The sequence below is a fragment of the Manis javanica genome, chromosome 4 (genome assembly GCF_040802235.1).
Source record: "Manis javanica isolate MJ-LG chromosome 4, MJ_LKY, whole genome shotgun sequence".
In the NCBI taxonomy this organism is placed as follows: domain Eukaryota; kingdom Metazoa; phylum Chordata; class Mammalia; order Pholidota; family Manidae; genus Manis; species Manis javanica.
In genome coordinates, this window is record NC_133159.1 from 117,050,083 (window position 1) to 117,068,612 (window position 18,530).

Consider the following 18,530-nt stretch of genomic DNA (forward strand, 5'->3'; position numbering starts at 1 on the left):
GAGTGGCTTCTGTGTGCCCTCCATATCCATGTTCTTCTCCATCTAAAGGTCTGTGAAGCAGGCAGTAATAACTGTATTTTCTTGGATAAAGATGCTGAGAATCAGTGTCCAAAAAGCTTGCCCGAGTTCACACAGTAAACAGTGGAGCTGGGTTTGGACCAGAAGCACTGGATTCGAAAGCCTTCATGCTTTTCCATGGCAGCAAAGATCACTCAGAGTCCCGATCTATCCCTGGTATTAAAAAGCCACTTAAAAGTGGGCTCAAATCCTGGCTCCAAAACAACCTCTGTGATTCGGGCCACTCACTTAACCTCCCTGAGCCAAATGAAGTTCCCCATCTGAAAAATGGGGTGACACTTAAGCCTCATAGCGTTACAGTGAGGATTTTAGAGAGACCCCACGAAAAGCACTTAGCAGTGCCTCTTCAGGCTCTGAGTGGAACAGTGTGGCTGCTCTCGCGTCACTATTTACCGTGTTTACATCATTAGCTGGTTCTCTGTTCAGACAGCCAGGCCAGCATAAGGCTGAGAGGAGGGGTGCACAGGAAGTGGACTGGGTGGAAGTTCGAAGAAAGCCGGGAGTGGACTTCAGGGTACCTGCACGCCTTCCTGCAGGAGGTCTTCCTGAAAGTAGACAGAGAACAGGGCCACCGCAAGCCAAGCATCGTGGGTGGACACTCTAAGAACAAACCTTTCTAGGTCAGTTCCAGAAGAGCTCAGGGGTGGGTGTGGGCAGGCCAGGGAGAAGAGGCAGCCTCCAGAGTCTTGGAAAACACTTGGAAGATGCTGGCCCGGGCTGCAGGTGGGGTGGGTGATGGTTCATAATGTCCTAAGGCATGGAGGGTGAGAGCAGGGCACAATGCTGGCATTCTCCTGACTGGGGCGCTTTCCCACGCACTAGCTCTCACTCTCCTGTCTGTCCCCTCTGCATTGATCCTGCAGAGCCCACTGATGCTGGGGTTCTTGTTTGTGGAGTCCAAGAGTGAACTTAGCAAACAGTCAAGGTAGGAGAGCCAGGGAGAGGCTTTTTTTAGAGATAAAGTGAGAGAACAGAACTCCCGGCTCGTGCCAGGAGGAGACAAGAGAGCCCATAGTGGTGCATTGTCTAGGGGTTTTATAGGCAGTTGACATTTTTGGGAACCAGATAAGAGGCTTAGGGGTGTGGACTTGTTAAATGGTCCCCTGAATATTAAAAATTAACTTAACACAAGAAGTTTACTGCTCTGATTTCTCCCTGCCGATACCGGCGTCTTGGTCTGGGAGCATATCGAAAAGCCACCTGCCCAGCCTCTAAGGTGGGCTGAGGTATATGTCTGTTTGCTAAAGAGTAAGTTAAGAATCTTACTGCTTAAACTTCCTGGGTGTTAAAATGCAATCTTACCTTTAAGGTGGAATCCTTCCTGCCTTGTACTATATTGTTTACAGGTGGGTCTGCATGCTAAATCAGTTGCCCAGTTTGCGAATCACCTCATCAGATCCAAAGGAGGAAAGACAGCACATAGGCCTAGGCCTTTAGCATTCTGAGGTGAATCTTACACATGATTACAAATGATTAGCATAATAAAAACATGTGCTACTCTTCTTTATCTGGGGAATATTAACTGATCTCACTGAAGAATGACTTCAGAGCTTAATGCTTAACACAGAGTTTTGGTAGGGGGTTTCCTTGCACGTAGTCACATTGCTCTGACTGTAAATATCCTGCCCTGCTTATTCTGGAGGCCCTCACCCTATTCTGTCTAAGCCCATGGTCCCTGACTCACCATCACTGCTCCCAGCACCCCATCCCAGGCACTTTCCCTCCCTATAGGGTTCTCCTCCTGGACATTAATCATTTCATTTCTGTGTATTCTGATTCTGAAAGAAGGTGGAATTTGAAGGGAAGACCCTGGCTGGTGGATGGGTACAAAACAGAAGGCTTAGTCTTGGAAGACTACATGGGAAAAAAGAGTGAAAGGAGCCAGGAAAAGATAGGAGGGCCAACAAGAGGGGTCCAGAGAGAGAATTCTCAGGGTGCATTCATTTGGGGATGATTTGGTTGGGGTCAGAAGTTTCTAGGAGAGTAAAAAAGGTGTGATGGATACAAATGCGGTAACCCTAGGAATTCTGCTCCAGAGCAAGTAATGCATCAGGCTTTGAAAAGTTACTGCACATTTTTCAGGTGCACAGTCTAGAAGATTGTCAGATTTGTTTCCAGAAAGAATTTTACATTTTGAGTTTGGACTGAGATGGGTTTTGTGTTATTTATTTATTTATTTTTACCAGGGGCTTAGACTCCTGAAACATTGGGGGGAAGATAACAAGGAAAATTTATGTCCACTTCCTGCTGCTTTTCATCTTCATATTTTTCTTTCTTTTGAGAGTAAATAAAAGGCATTTCATTTCAATGTGACATGTGTGGATTTTGGAAAATGTAAATGCATTGCAGGCTCACCTTATGTTTTCATAAAGTAGGCCCTGCAATGGTCATTTCTAAGTAGTTGTAATTATAACATAAAAGGGTGCTTTGATTAAGCAGGTATTTTATTTAAGTCAAATCCATGAGTCAGACTGACATGTTACCAGTTGGTTCTGTGATAACTGGTAAAATTAATCAGAAATTCTCTCCAGGAGTCATTCAGGCTATGTTAGTTCATTAAAATTAGCTACCATGTGGTTCTTAACCTAGGAATTCTCCCATTGTTGCTGTGGAAACCAGCATTAAAAATTGTGGGTCAAGAAAGAAAAATAATTGGTGCTGAACATGAGTAAGCCACACAAGAAGTTAAGTTTTTTAAAAATACAAAATAAAAAAATAATCATGATACATGGAACCAAGTTGAGACTAGGAAGGTTCTGAATGAATCATGTAATTGAAATCATGGGTATTTTTTCTCAGAAACACTACAGAAAACACATTAAAAATTAAAAAGTCTTTAAATATGTATTTCCGCCTGTAGCCATGCCCACACAGCTGCCAGTGTAACGGTGCTGCAGAACGAGTCCCAGGAACAGGAACTGGGTGGCCCTGGCTCAGAGATAGTCAGTGGAAAAGTCTCCTCAACAGGAAAAGGAGGCAAGGACTGGAGGAGGTCACCACCTGAGCAAGGCTGGGGAGGCGGCCTATTGTCTTGCTCATAGGTGGCTAAGGCTGAGGGGACAGGAGGCCCAGGGCCACTTAGCACCAGCTATGATCCCTCAGAAACAGTTTGTTAGACCCCAGGTCCTGAGACTGTGGCCCCTGGAGTTAGCTGTCACCTACTGGGGTTTTGTAAAGTGCGTTTTTCAGTTTGTTTCTTTGAAAAGATGGAGCATTGCCTTCGTTTTTGGTAATCTGTCTCACAGCCTTGTTCATTAGAGTTGGTAGGGAAGGCAGAGTCAGACTGGAGCTGGAGCAGACCCTGAAGGACAGTTAGTCCTGCCCCATTGTGCTACCCAGGGAAGAAATGGGCTCAGGCATTTAGAGAGGGCAGGCTGGGCCTCAGAGATGACATCGCGGGATTGTGGGTCTGCTTGCTGATAGCAACACTCAGGCTACCTTCCGAAGCTTTGTATGAGGATTTAGGTTAGGGAGTAAGTCTTCCCTGGGATGTCAGATCTGGCCAATTAAAATATGCTCTATTAATTTTTAAATGATACCCATTTTGTTCTAAAGAAAAAGATCTGTGCTTCTTTGAAACCTAATTTTTCAAGTAATTCGTTTTGTCTATTTAAAAGGTAGGTCATTCCATTGTCGGTTAAGGCAGCAAGGCATATGGACATAGCATGTCTTGACTCAAGCTGGCCTGTTTTATATGGGGACATATATAATGTCCAGGTACATAGTAATACTGTGTTAGGTGTCCCTGACAGGGAAGAAGCCACCATTTGCTGAGAAGTAACTTCATGACATCAGTAATATTGCATGTATGTTTTTAACAATTTGGTGAAAGTTGTTGTGGAGGTGCAAAAATTGGCCTAGTGCAAAGGTTTCATCTCAGGAGTGGATTTCTCTACTCGCAGCCCTGTGGGGAGCCCTTGTTCCCTGGGGCAGCAATGGTGAACGTGGATAAGGGGGTGAAGCTCTGATACATCACTCAGCAGGCTCAAGCTGTAGACCCATGTGCTCTTCTTTTCTGCTCTTCTGCAGAAAGACGGACCCTCCAGGACACCATGAGGAGCGCAGCCAAGCCCTGGAGTCCAGGCATCAAGGTGGGCAGCCAGGGGACTGACCACGCGCGGCCCCTGCCTGCAGCCTCTTCTGGCATGAAGAGTTCTAAATCCTCCACCTCACTGGCCTTTGAGTCCCGACTGAGCAAGGTATGGCCCGAACGCACAGGGCAGGGCTGCTGGGCATCTTGGTGGCCCTGCCAGGGAGGACTGAAGGGGCAGGAAGCAAGGCTAGTGACCTCTCCAGGTGGGAAAGGAGGAGCAGTTCCTAGGAGAACAAGTGTGTCTTGACGTAAGGAACAGAGCAGAGGGGCTGTAGCAGGAAAGGAAGTCTGCATAATGCTTAACAGAATAACTCAGACCCTCTGCCCTGGCTTACGTGGACTCTGCAGCCAGAGTTTTGCCCCCAGCACCCACTAGATAGGGGCACAGAACCAGTGATCTTCATGACCCTGGCAATCCCACCGTCCAGTCAGCCCCGTGCCTTACTTGCGGGTGTGCAGTGTTGACATGGGTCAGGTAGCACCCTCTTCGGGGAATGCCTGACTCTGGGCTTTCTCCTCCCACCCTCCAGGGCAGTACCGCAGAGTCTCCTCTACTGGCTGCCTCTCAGCCCTGGGTTCCTAACATCAGGAAGGCCTACGCACAGTCTTCGGGCCTCATCTCTTTCCTTGCTACTATGTCACTCCCACTGCCTCCTTTACTACCCCGAGATGAAATTCGTAGATCAGATAAACTACCTACACATGTACTTCTGAAAAATAAATATAATATCCTAACTATTAAAAAAGCATAAGGAAAATAATTTACTATGAATCACTGTATTTCCAGCGGCACATCCTGAGAACGCCTATGCTGAGGGACCCACGGCTCTGTGGTGCCCACCCACTCAGGTCATCCTGTCGATGGCTCAGATACCATGAGGGACATTGAGGGAGTGACGTGCTTGTTTGAAATGGCAAACACTTGTGGTGAAGTTATAAACTGAAATGACATCTTCCCATTAGAAAGTTCAGTGCATCTTCAAGTTGTGCAAGATTTGCATTGCTTTTATCTGTAAAATGAAGGGATGCTCTAGGCTCAGATTGTAATAAAAAGGTGCTCTCCCTTTGTGAACATCTGCAGGATATGTGAAAATTGTGTGGAGTGTGGGACAATTCTTTGTGCAAGATTGTCACATACATTGTGGGACATCTGGGTTCCACACCTGCCACCCATTAAATGTAAGTAGCACTTCAATCATGGTGACAACTAAAAGCACCCCCACAGATTTCTGACCTGCTCCCTGGGGCACAGCACCATTCCTGTTGAAGACGACTGTTTTAGGTGATTGTGCCTGTTCCCTTGTATTTTAATACTGTGTGTGGACAAATCTGCCTCTCCAGCCAGGCCCCCTCCAACTGCCTTTGTGGCATCACCCCTTGGATGTCTAACAGGCACCTTGAAAGTAACATGACCAAAACTGAATCTTGATTCTTCCCCTCTGTCTCTCCCACCCCCAAACCTCCTCCTCATGAATCTTCCCATTTGAGTAAATAACAACTCTGTTCTTTCTGTCACTCAGGCCAGAGCCCATGGCATCATTCTTGGGCCCTCCTTTTCTCCCATCTACAGTCCATCAGCAGAGAGCCATCACTTCTACTTTACAAATAGATGTCAACTCCAACCAACCTCCACTGCCTCCCTTGGGACCACCTGCATGTGCCACCACCTTCCTTGCATGGGCTTCTAAGTGGTCTCCTGCTTCTGTCTTTTCACCCTACATTCCATTCTCAGCAGAAGCCAGAGTGGTCCTTTTAACACATAGGTCATGTCACTTCTCTGCTTAAAACCCTCTAGGGGCTCTCCCCATTCACTCAGAGTAAAAAGCAAGGTCCTTGACAAGGCCAGGGATGCCCTGAGATCTGGCCCCATTCCCTCCCCCTGATTATCACCTTCCCTTTGCACTGGCTCTCTGAGCTCTGGCTCCCATAGTCTCCTGGTGCCTGGTGGTGCTGTCCTACTGAGGAGCTGGGCACACCCCTGTGGCTGCATGCTTGCTGCCCCCTCTGCCTGGCACATTCCACCCTGCAAGGTCTGCACCTCCACCACGTCTTCTCTAAGTCTGTGCCAGTGTCACTTTATTGGACGTTGTCCCTGATAACTTTATGTGAAGTGCCTCTTGGCCTCCATACACCCTCCTCCCCCTTCCCTACTTTCCTTCTCAGCCCTTAAGACCATTGCACACACCTGCTTGGGTAACGTGTAGCTGCACAAAGGCCTGAATGTAAGCCCCACAAGGGCAGGGACCACCTGCCTTCTTGAACAGCTCTGCTTCTCGTGCTTGGAGAAGCAGGTGCCACCTGGCAGGCACTCGGCAGTCATTGGGTGTCTGAGAACACATTCTCTGGCAGTGGCTTCAAATGGAAAGCTGGGATGCGAGGAATGCCATCTAGGGGTGGGCAGACCAGGCCCAGCTGGGAACCTGGCTCTGCCACTCTCTGGCTGAGCCCTCAGGCAATCTCTGTAGCTGTCCAGAGCTCTGAGATGAAGGTAACACCTTATTTGCTGTAAGGAGAAAATGTGGAAAAAGTATCCTGCATGCAATTTTATTATTGTGTTATCCCGGACCAGACCATTATCTCCACAATTTTTATTTTGTATTATCTTTGACCTATAACACATTTGGGAGACATCTTTAATTTAGATTTTAAATTAATATGTTCATGCACTAATCCTGCCTGTCTCCTGTGCCCAGGGGTGTCAGGGCCCCCCACTGCTGAAAAGCAGTCTCACAGTTTAGGCATGTTCTGTATGAGTCTTGGAAACCCACTCAGTCTTTTTTTTTTTTGTAAGGATTATTTTTATTATGACTTAATCAAAATTAAATGGATTCTCCTTCAAAGAAGGCCACTTTTCTAGGTTTCTGCTTCTACAGAGCAGAGAGGGGCTGGAGCCCTTCTCTGCTTCACCCCTGTTACTCTCCCAGAATGGCAGTCAGTCTCACATAATCATTCTTGGGGAGTGTTCTATACCTGTGCTGCCAATGCAGCAGTTACCAGCCACATGTGGCAAATGAGCCCTTATAATGTGTCCCATCAAAATTGAGATGTGCTGTAAGTGTAAAACACATATCAGATTTTAAAGAGGCAAAAGGTAAAATGCCTCATTAATATATTTTACATTGATTAATAGTATTTTGAATATGTTGGGTTAAGAAAGCATATTCTTAAAAGTAATTTTACTTGTTTCACTTTACTTTCTTGATGTGGCTACTAGACAGTATAAAACTACATATGTGGCTTGTATTATATTTCCATTGACCGGGCTGCTCTAAGCCATTGGTTCTCAAAGTGTGCTCCCAGAGAGCAGCAGTGTCACCTGGGAACTTGTTAGACATGTACCTTCTCAGGCCCCACCCCAGAACTAGGGAACCATGAGGGTGGCAGGTAGACTGAGGGTTGGGGCACAGGCAGCAGTCTGCGTGTCAGCAAACCCTCCATCGATTCTGATGCTCAAGTTTGAGCGCCATGGCTCTCCATACATGTTTTCTGCCTTTAAAGACCTTTACGTTCTGTGTGATTATTTTAGAGCTTTGGAGCACCCCACCCCCCACCTCCCTAGTCTTTGTGAAATTGAGAAGAATTCCTTAGTTACATTAATCTGGGAGCTACTTATTTTTTTCCCTTTGTAATCTTGCATGTGCAGGTGCTTGGCAGCTTAAATATCAGTGAAACCGTTAGTGGAAACACTTATTAAACACATCAAAGGAACATTGAAGCACACACCTTTGTGGAGATCTTCTATAACAAACCAGAAGTCCCAGTAGTGCTGAAGGTGCCTTCATGACCAGGAAACAAAACCAAAACTGCAGCCATGATGAGAGAAAGAACAGGAATTAGTAACTGAGACTCATAGCTTTCCATACCTGATGTAGGCAAAAAATGTGACAGGGGAAGGGGAGCTCAGGTGTTTGTTTCGGAGGCCAGGGAGGATCTGTTTTGAAGTCTTGATGTCCTGCCTCCTGCGTGAGCTTCTAGGCAGCAGATCTTTCTCAAAGGGAATTCCTTGTGGAAGGTGCAGGGGGATGAAGTGCTGTAACACATTTTTTGCTACCCGAAGTCCCCGTGCTGTGTGGTAAGGAGATGGCATGAAGCCTGCAGCACTTCTTATATGTTCTTCTGCCTGGAACAGATAGGATCAGATCTACTTATAATGCAGAGCGGGACCACGAAGGTGGGTCTTCCCACTGCTTGCTGACCCCTGGCCTCTCACCAAGAACCAGGCTCATGGAAGAGGGGAGTTGGGGCCAGTGAGACCCACCCCAGGGCCGGGGGTGGGATTGCAGGGGGCAGTTTCACTTCTGGCCCACAGGGGTCCTCTCCTTTGTTAGGTCCCCTGTTCTGGTTTGATATTAGTAACTGGAGAATCAGACAAAGCAGAGCCAAGTGCATATCATTTGCATTATTATGTTAAGAATTCCCCTAACTGCGATGATTTTCCTTTTTCATTCAAGGTGTTGTCTAGGGAATTTTCAAAGTCTAAAATCAGAATTGATTTTCCTTTGGGGACCTGGGGCAGTGCCTGGCCATGTTTCCAGGCAGAGTGAATCATTTTTTTCTGTTGAGAACAAGTTGCTGACATTATGAACTGTTGTCATGTAGTAATAGACATGTATTACCCTGGTGACCTCTTGGATAGTTTGAGAGGCGGGAACTCTTGTTCCTTTGAGACGGGAGTAGGAAAACAGTTATGGGGTCCTTGTAAGAAAGGCAATTGAGTGGTTTCTGCATCAACCCAAGTATCCTATTTAGTCCTGTTGTTAAACTATGAGTCTTGGCTGTTGGCTAGAAAATGTCCCATTTACTTCTAATAACAGGAAATGCAAGCAAATCATCCTTTCATAGCTATTTGTGGTTTTTTTTAATAGTAGTTTGTTTAAAGATCTTGACTAGGATTACTTGGGTAATAGTACGACTTTCACCATCTTCCCTCTTGTAGAAGAAGGCTGTGGGGAGTTAACGTTTAATGCACAGAGCTTCAGTTTGGGATGATGGAAGAGTCATGAGATGGGTGGTGGTAGTGACTGCACCACACTGTGAGTGTGTTTAATGCCACTGAACTGTACATTTAAAATGGTATATTTCATGTTACTTGTATTTTACCACAATAAAATTAATTTCTGAATTAACAATGGGGGAAACAGGGGGAAAAATAGACTAGCATTTGCAGGGGAGGAATCAGGGCTTTGCCCAAATTGTAACACCCCCCCCCCCATTTTCTCTTTCTCTTTTGTTGAGACTTAACATACTTACAAGAAAGTACATAAAATGCATAATCTTTGTCTTAGCCTTACTGCCAATTGAATTCTTACATGTTTATATTTGTGTAACTACCACCCAGTCAAGATGTAGAACCTTCCAGCAGCCCAGAAGGTGCCTTCCCAGCCCAGAAACTCCCCCAGAGATAACCACTGTTGGCTTCTGTCACCATCACCTGGTTCTAACTTCGTAGAAATGGAATCAGGAAGTAAATGCTCTTTTGAGTCTGTTTTTTTTTTCATTTAGCATATCTGTGAGATCTATCCACTTCTTAGTGTATCAGCAATGCTTTTTTTTTTATTTCTGTGTGGTTTCTATTATATACTATACCACTATTTAATTTAGCCTGCCTCCTGTAAGAACATTTGGGTTGTTGTATTTTTTGGATGTTATAGATAAAGCTGCTATGAATATTCTTTTGGTGTGCCTCTGTACATACTCCCCTTGGGTATAGATCCAGGAGCAGAATTGTTGAATCACAGGATGCAGAGTATCCAGCTTCAGTAGATGCTGCCAGTTTTCCAAAGCAGTTTACAAGTTCACACTCTCACCAGCAGAGCCTAAGAGTTCCAGTTGCTCCACAACTGCCCAACACTTAGTTTTGTTATTTTTTTCTCTTTCAAGCCATTCTGGTGTATGTGTAACAACATCCTGAAATTTAAACAAAGCAAGAGTAAAAAAAAGTGTCTTAATTGTGTAAATATTTAAGGCACTAGTCCTCAATAAATGACCCCAAAGCCAGTGGAGCAGGGCCTCTGGGCCCCCAGCCAGTGTGGTGGACAGGGCTGCCTGCTCCATGTCTGTTGATGTGAGGCTTTTTCATACTGTTTTCTCCAGATGTCCGATATATTTGTGGTGGCTCTGGGCCTCTGCCTCTCTTGCCTCTAGTACTGTTCCTCTTCAGCAGCATTCTTAAAAGAAACTTTTCAGTGGTTGAGAGAATTTATTTGCAGCGTTTCTCATTAATCCTAAATATAATTTGTCTGGCCCAGAAATGTGAGCTCTTTAGGGGTGCCCTCTCTTAGACTTCAATTCCTTTCAACAAGTATTTGTTCTACTCCTTTAATGACAGGGAAGAAAGGAGAAAAGGAGAGGAGGGGCTCTGCTTTCTTCCTGTCATCCGCTGACAGTGTTCTGGCCTCTGGAGAAGTTCCTTTCTTGCTTTGAATAGGGTGTCTGTATGACATCATATACAAGTTCTGGTCATAGATCACATCATAGGTACTCAGATTTTTGTAGCTCTTCCTTCTACATGCTCCAGATATATATTTTTAGGCCATTTTTTGTTGTCCTTTAATTTTTTTATGCATTGCCTTATTATGACCTTTGAATATCTCATACTTAAAAAAAATTTTTTTAACCAGGAATTGAAGCGGTTTTTTTTTAACTCATTATTTGAAGTGTGACATGATGGGTAATATTCACAAATAATCTTATAATATGCTCTGAAACAGTAATGTAAGAATACACTCTCCTGTAAATGATAGACACAGGTCATTCTAGATGTGCATTTGTCCACTGGACACTATTGTGCTCCTCAAAGTGCATCATTGCTACACTTTAACCACGGGGCAGGTGGTACTGCTCGGATGATTTCTTGGTTTATAGCACTCCTTACTGAAAAGGTATCTCTTCATCCTCTCTCTTAGCTCAAGAGAGCCAGTAGTGAGGACATGCTCAACAAACCAGGAGGAGCCACTGCTTCTGGGGTAGTCCGCCTGAAAAAGACTTCCACAGCCGGAGCCATCTCTGAGCTCACTGAGAACCGCCTGAGGAGCAACTCAGGTAGGAGGGACCCAGGCTGGAGGGACCCAGGGAGCAGGGACCCAGGCAGGAGGGACCCAGGGAGCAGGGACCCAGGCAGGAGGGACCCAGGGAGCAGGGACCCAGGCAGGAAGGACACAGGCAGGAGGGACCAGGCAAGGAGGGACCCAGCAGGATGGACCCAGGGAGCAGGGACCCAGGCAGGAGGGACCCAGGGAGCAGGGACCCAGGCAGGAGGGACCCAGGGAGCAGGGACCCAGGCAGGAAGGATGCAGACAGGAGGGACCAGGCAAGGAGGGACCCAGGGAGCAGGGACCCAGGCAGGAGGGACCCAGGGAGCAGGGACCCAGGGAGCAGGGACCCAGGCAGGAGGGACCCAGGCAGGAGGGACCCAGGGAGCAGGGACCCAGGCAGGAGGGACCCAGGCAGGAGGGACCCAGGGAGCAGGGACCCAGGCAGGAAGGACACAGGCAGGAGGGACCAGGCAAGGAGGGACCCAGCAGGATGGACCCAGGGAGCAGGGACCCAGGCAGGAGGGACCCAGGGAGCAGGGACCCAGGCAGGAGGGACCAGGGAGCAGGGACTCAGGCAGGAGGGATGCAGGCAGGAGGGACCCAGGGAGCAGGACCCAGGCAGAACGGACCCAGGAAGCAGGGACCCAGGCAGGAGGGACCCAGGGAGCAGGGACGCAGGCAGGAGGGACCCAGGGAGCAGGGACCCTGGCTGGAGGGGTCTAGGCAGGAGGAACCCAAGCCAGCAGGAGCTGGGCATGCCATATGAAGTTTCATGAATGATTCATGCATCCCTTCCCAGATCAGATCTGTACTGAGCACTTCTCTGGTCTGGAATATATTTTAGGCAACAACTTCCCTGCCTACAGGGAGTTTACATCTAATCGGAGGACAGACAAGAAACAGAAAGGTAATAAGGGCTGCTATGGTTCTCTGTCTGTCCCCTAGTTGTCCATCTGTCACCTTGCTTGTGTGACATCCTTTTGAGATCCAGGCGAGGTGGTGTATGTCCTGGGTTGTCCTGGGAGGTGTGCATTAGATGAGCATGTGGACCCTGTCTGTCTCTCCCAGACGAGGAGTCATCCTGTGCAAAACTGGGGAAATCCTCCCATAAAGGCTGCTCTGAGCCGCTTAGATGGCAGTGGCCTCTGGGACCTGTAAACTTTGTGTTAATAGCTTTCTGAGAATTGAAAAAGGGCTTTTTAAGCATCATGCTTGAGTTCAGAGCATGGGAAGCATAAAACATTGGAGGATGTATTTGGTTTTCTTGTGGAGCGCATCAGTGAAGAAGCTAAGCTTCCTGTGGCCTAATTCTCATGCACCTCTCCATGTGTGGCTAAATTGTCTAAGATGGAAAAACTGTCAAAAATATGTCATAATTAATTTATAATAGAGGTTGAATGATAGTATGCTTATGATTTTACGCTCTATATAAAATACCACAGCCCAAATTAGCTTTCCAAAGGTTTTAATATATTCAGCTTTAAAAAGTTGAACTATGAAGTATATATGTGGGGCGTTTTTTTTTTTATGTAGGGGTAATGACCTCATGTTTCTGTGTAATGCTTTTATTATTTTAAAGACTGGTTTTATACTAAATACACACATTTGGTTTTAAAATACAACAAGTGAAATTACAACTTATTTTTATCAAGCCAACCTAACACTAACTCCAAAAGTTAACAAAGAACCATTTAAAAAAAAGAACAGTCTCTCTCTCAAACATTGATGCAAAAATGTGACATCAAAACACTAGCAAATAAAATTCAAAAAGAAATCAAAAGAACAAGCATGCACATCCCAACCAAGTGGATTTATGTCTTCCACGAATGGCTTAATGTTAGGAAATTTAGGAATATAATTCATCATATAATATTAATAGACCAAAGAAGAAAAACCATTGGTTATCTCAATAGAGATGGAAGATGTACTTGACAAAATTAGCAAATAATCATGCTGATATAAAAACCCACTCTTGGTGTGCTATTAAGGTATGGATATTTCTGTAGTGATTTAAAATGTATCTCCATCCACTACATCAATAAAAAGAAGGACAAAAATCACATGATTATCTCCATAGATGCTGAAAAAGCATTTGACAATATTCAACACCCATTCATGATAAAAACTCTCAACAAAATGGTTATAGAGGGCAAGTACCTCAACATAATAAAGGCCATATATATGACAAACCCACAGCCAACATCATACTTAACAGCAAGAAGCTGAAAGCTTTTCCTTCAAGATCAGAAACAATACAAGGATGCCCACTCTCCCTACTTTTATTCAACATAGTTCTGGAGGTCCTAGCCACAGCAATCAGACAAAACAAAGAAATAAAAGGCATCCAGATTGGCAAGGAAGAAGTGAAACTGTCACTGTTTGCAGATAACATGATATTGTACATAAAAACCCTAAGGAATCCACTCCAAAACTACTGGAACTAATATCTGAATTCACCAAAGTTGCAGAATACAAAGTTCATACACAGAAATCTTTTGCATTCTTATGCACTAACTATGAACGAGCAAAAAGAGAAATCAGGAAAGCAATTCCATTCACAATTGCATCCAAAAGAATAAAATACCTGGGAATAAACCTAACCAAGGGAGTGAAAGATATATACCCTGAAAACTATGAAACACTCTTGAGGGAAATTAAAGAGGACACTAACAAATGGAAATTCATCCCATGCTCATGGATAGGAAGAATTAATATTGCCAAAATGGCCATCCTGCCTAAAGCAATCTACAGATTCAATGCAATCCCTATCAAAATACTGACAGCATTCTTCAACGAACTGCAACAAATAGTTCTAAAATTGATATGGAACCACAAAAGACCCCAAAGAGCCAAAGCAATCCTGAGAAGGAAGAATAAAGCTGGGGGGATTATGCTCCCCAACATCAAGCTCTACTACAAAGCCACAGTAATCAACACAATTTGGTACTGGTACAAGAACAGACTGATAGAACAATGGAACAGACTAGAGAGCCCAGATATAAACCCAAACATATATGGTGAATTAATATACGATAAAGGAGCCATGGACATACAATGGGGAAATGACCTCTTCAACAGCTGGTGTTGGCAAAACTGAACAGCTATGTGCAAGAGAGTGAAACTGGATTACTGTCTAACTCCATACACAAAAGTAAACTTGAAATGTACCAAAGACCTGAATGTAAGTCATAAAACCATAAAACTCTTAGAAGAAAACATAGGCAAAACTCTCTTGAATATAAACATGAACAACTTCTTCATGAACATATCTCCTCGGTCAAGGGAAACAAAAGCAAAAATGAACAAGTGGGGCTATATCAAGCTAAAGAGGTCTGTATAGCAAAGGACACCATCAGTAGAATAAAAAGGCACTCTACAGTGTGGGAGAACATATTCATAAATGATATATCCAATAAGGGGTTGACATCCAAAATATATAAAGAGCTCACACACCTCAACACCCCAAAAGCAAATAACCCAATTAAAAACTGGGCAGAGGAGCTGAACAGACACTTCTCCAAAGAAGAAATTCAGATGGCCAACAGGCACATGAAAAGATGCTCCACATCGCTAATCATCAGATAAATGCAAATTAAAACCATAATGAGATATCACCTCACACCACTTAGGATGGCTACCATCCAAAAGACAAACAAAAACAAATGCTAGTGAGGATGTGGAGAAAGGGGAACCCTCCTACACTGCTGATAGTAATGTAAATTAGTTCAACTATTGGGGAAAACAGTATGGAGGTTCCTTAAAAAACTAAAAATAGAAATACTATTTGACCCAGGAATTCCACTCCTAGTAATTTACCCTAAGAATACAGATCCCAGACTCAAAAAGACATATGCACCCCTATGTTTATCGCAGCACTAGTTACAATAGCTAAGATATGGAAGCAACCTAAGTGTCCATTAGTAGATGAATGGATAAAGAAGATGTGGTACATATACACAATGAAATATTATTCAGCCATAAGAAGAAAACAAGTCCTACCATTTATGACAACATGGATGGAGCTAGAGGGTATTATGCTTGGTGAAACAAGCCAGGCAGAGAAAAACAAGTATCAAATGATTTCCCTCATTTGTGGAGTGTAACAACATAACAAGACTGGAGGAACAAAACTGCAGCAGACTCACAGATTCCAAGAAGGGACTGGTGGTTACCAAAGGCAAGGATGTGGGAGGGAGGGAGAAGGGGATTAAGGGTCATTATGATTAACACACATAATGTAGGGGGAGCACGGGGAATGAAGTATAGCATAGAGAAGACAAGTAGAGACTCTATAGCATCTTACTATGCTGATGGACAGTGACTGTAATGGAGTATGTGGTGGGGACTTGATAATGGGGGAATCTAGTAACCACAATGTTGCTCATGTGATACCTTAATTTAAAAAAAAAGAAAAAAAAAGTATGTATCTCAACCAAAGTCAGAGCTATGCAATAGTGAAATCCTAGAAGTATTCTCCTTAAAATCAAGAAAGATTTGGGATTGTCTGCTATCACCACTGTCATCTGAATTTTTCTACAAGTATTAACCAAGACAGGAAAGCCATAGCTATATAAATATTGGAAATGAGGAAACAAAGTGATGATTTGTGTAGATAATAACATTGTATGTTTAGTAAAATTCTTAGGATTTAATGACATTTTTATCACTAGAAAAAACTTACAGAATGTCCTGAGACTCTATTAGATATAATAAAACTTCATTGTGTGACTGGTTATGGAATTTAAAATATGAATAGCTTTCTTATCAGTGACTAGTAATTAACAATAATATAAGAAATATATATTTATCATTTATAAATATACATACTTATAAATATATATATAAAGTATGTATATATAAGAAATGCTCCCATTTATAAAGGAATGAAAAAGGTAAATACTTAGGAATAATTATTACAGGAGCCTGTGTTTAAAAAAAATCTAACGTCTCTTTTGAAAGACATAAAAGAAGGCATAAGTAAATAGAAGGATATACATGGTTCTTGGGTAGGAAAATTAAATATAATAAAGGTTAATAAGTACAGTATATTAAGTGTACTAAAAAATGCCTAAATTATTCTGTAAATTCGTTTTCATCCAAGTTAAGATACCAGTGGGAATGTGGGAATGGAAACACTGATGAAATTATACTGAGTTTATTTAAAACAGTGGTTCTCAACTGGGGGCAATTTTGCCATGGACCCAAACCAGGGAATACTTGGCTGTATCTGCAGACATTTTTGACTGTACAAATAAGGGCGTGCTACTGGCATCTAGTGGTCAGTGTGCAGGGCTTCTGCCTAACAACCTACGATATACTCTGAACAGCACCACCACCCACTCCCAGTGGTAATCCAGCCCCAAACATTAATAGCATTGCTGTTGATACACTAATCTAGAAGAATAAATATTCTGGAATAACCAGGACATTTCTGAAAAATATTAATTAAGGGACTAACCTGAAACATCTTGGGACTGGAGAAGAAATACTAAGTTCAGAGGAACAATGGAGACAGTCCAGACTATACTGGAAGATTCTGGAAGGGATAAAGGTAGCACTTTATATCAAGATAGATAATTCACTCAAGAATAACAACTGATTGGATCTTTTGGGGAAAAAAAAGCTCAATCCTTGTCTAATTCTGCTTATCAAGATGAATTTCTAGGGGGCTAAAGATTTAAATATTAATAGTGAAACCATGAAAGTACAAAAACATCAGAGAGTCAATTTGTAATCTTGGCCTTGGAAAGGCTTCTCGAAATAGGAGCTAATACAGAAGCCATATAGGAAAGATGAAAAGTCACATAAATATAAAAAACTTTAAAAAAAAGGAAAGTATTTGCAATGTGTGTAATAAAGGGCTATTTACAGAGAACACATAAATCAGTAAGAAAAGGAAAAATAGTACAATAGAAAAATGGATAGTTCACATTTAAAAAATGATAACTGACAGAAAGATGCTAAGTCTCACATAGGTAAAGAAACACAAATCAAAGCAATAATTAGATATACTATTTCTTCTAGTAGATTAACAAAAATTAAAACAGTTGATAATTTCTGTTCTTACTAAGGCTGTAGGGAGCTGGCATACCACATAGAGCTGGGGCACAAGGACAATTTGGTAATATCTATCTACATTTGAAATATGTATAGTCTTTCACCAAGAATTTTTGCTGCTCAGCAGTTAATATTACTGATTTACCTGAAAGAGGATGCCAACATATTTGGACAAGATGTTTGGTTGTGGCATTATTATAATAGTAAATGCTGGAAATGCCTAAGTGTGTATAAGTGCATAGGTAGTGGCCTAATGAGATTTTGTTTAGTACAGTAGACTAGTATGCAGCCATGAAAATGGGCACAGTATATTTGTATGTACCAAGAGAGACAGATCAATGTACACTAGTAAGTAGGGAAAATAACATGGTACACATAGTATGATCTCATTTGTCTTAATTTTTTAAAGTATATGCTTGCTATGATATCATCTTTTCCTACATATAACAATAACAATATTATACAAAATAGCAATAGTAGTATAACTCCACTTGGGTTCCAATGTGTGTAAGTATGTAGGAGGGGGTCTTCCCACACATAACACCAAGCAATTCTCCAACACCAGTAGGGTGTTGGAGAACTCAACTCAGTTCTGAAGCTCTCTTCCTGGAGGACAGCACCAGATTCCCCAGATTAAGGGCTCTGTCCTACAAGGCTGTCCTCCACCCCCCACTCCAGATGCTGGTCACAAGCCCCAGGCAGTTCACCTGTGCTTCTGATCTACCAGCTATAGATTGGAGGTTCCCATGACCACCCCCTTGGGCTCGATTAATTTTCTAGAGCACCTCACAGAACTCAGGAAAACACTTATGTTTGCCAGTTTAATAAAGAATACCATAAAGGATACAGGTTAACAGCCACATGAAGAGAGACACACAGGGGCTTCTATCCTCATGGAGCTTGGGGCCTGGCTCTGAGGCACATGGAGGCGTTCTGGTTCCCCGAGCATAGAAGCTCTCTCCAACCAAGAAGCAGGATGCAACTGAGCAGAGAACGCGGAGCACAGCAGAGAGAGAGAGACAGAGCGCAAGCTCTTCTCAAGGGTTTTGTGAGGGCTTCATTGCATAGTCATGATTGACTAAATTGTTGGCCATTGGCTGATCCAACCTCCAGCCTCTGCCCTTGGGTGGGGTCCAAAAGTCTCTTGTTAACATGACAAGACACCCACTTCACCTTTAAGATTCTGCAGGGTTTTCAGGAACTGTGGATGAAGACCTAATATACCTGGGAAATGTATATTTGGTCATATGAATGAGCAAATATGTATT

The 18,530-nt window shown here is 43.4% G+C and overlaps 1 protein-coding gene across 15 annotated transcripts in view; it reads left to right on the top strand.

The window, feature by feature from the left end:
- Positions 1-18,530, top strand: part of SPECC1 (sperm antigen with calponin homology and coiled-coil domains 1) — a 292,535-nt gene that overhangs the window by 76,653 nt on the left and 197,352 nt on the right. For 14 of the 15 annotated variants that reach the window (XR_012130438.1, XM_037012977.2, XM_073234743.1 and 11 more), the window contains exons 2-3: positions 4,108-4,277; positions 11,077-11,212. Coding sequence is in view for 14 of the 15 variants with exons in the window: in XM_037012977.2 (XP_036868872.2) it covers positions 4,131-4,277; positions 11,077-11,212 (283 nt within the window). In the remaining variant the exon portion in view is untranslated. The remainder of the gene's footprint in view (positions 1-4,107; positions 4,278-11,076; positions 11,213-18,530) is intronic. The other variant, XM_037013003.2, reaches the window with a different exon arrangement.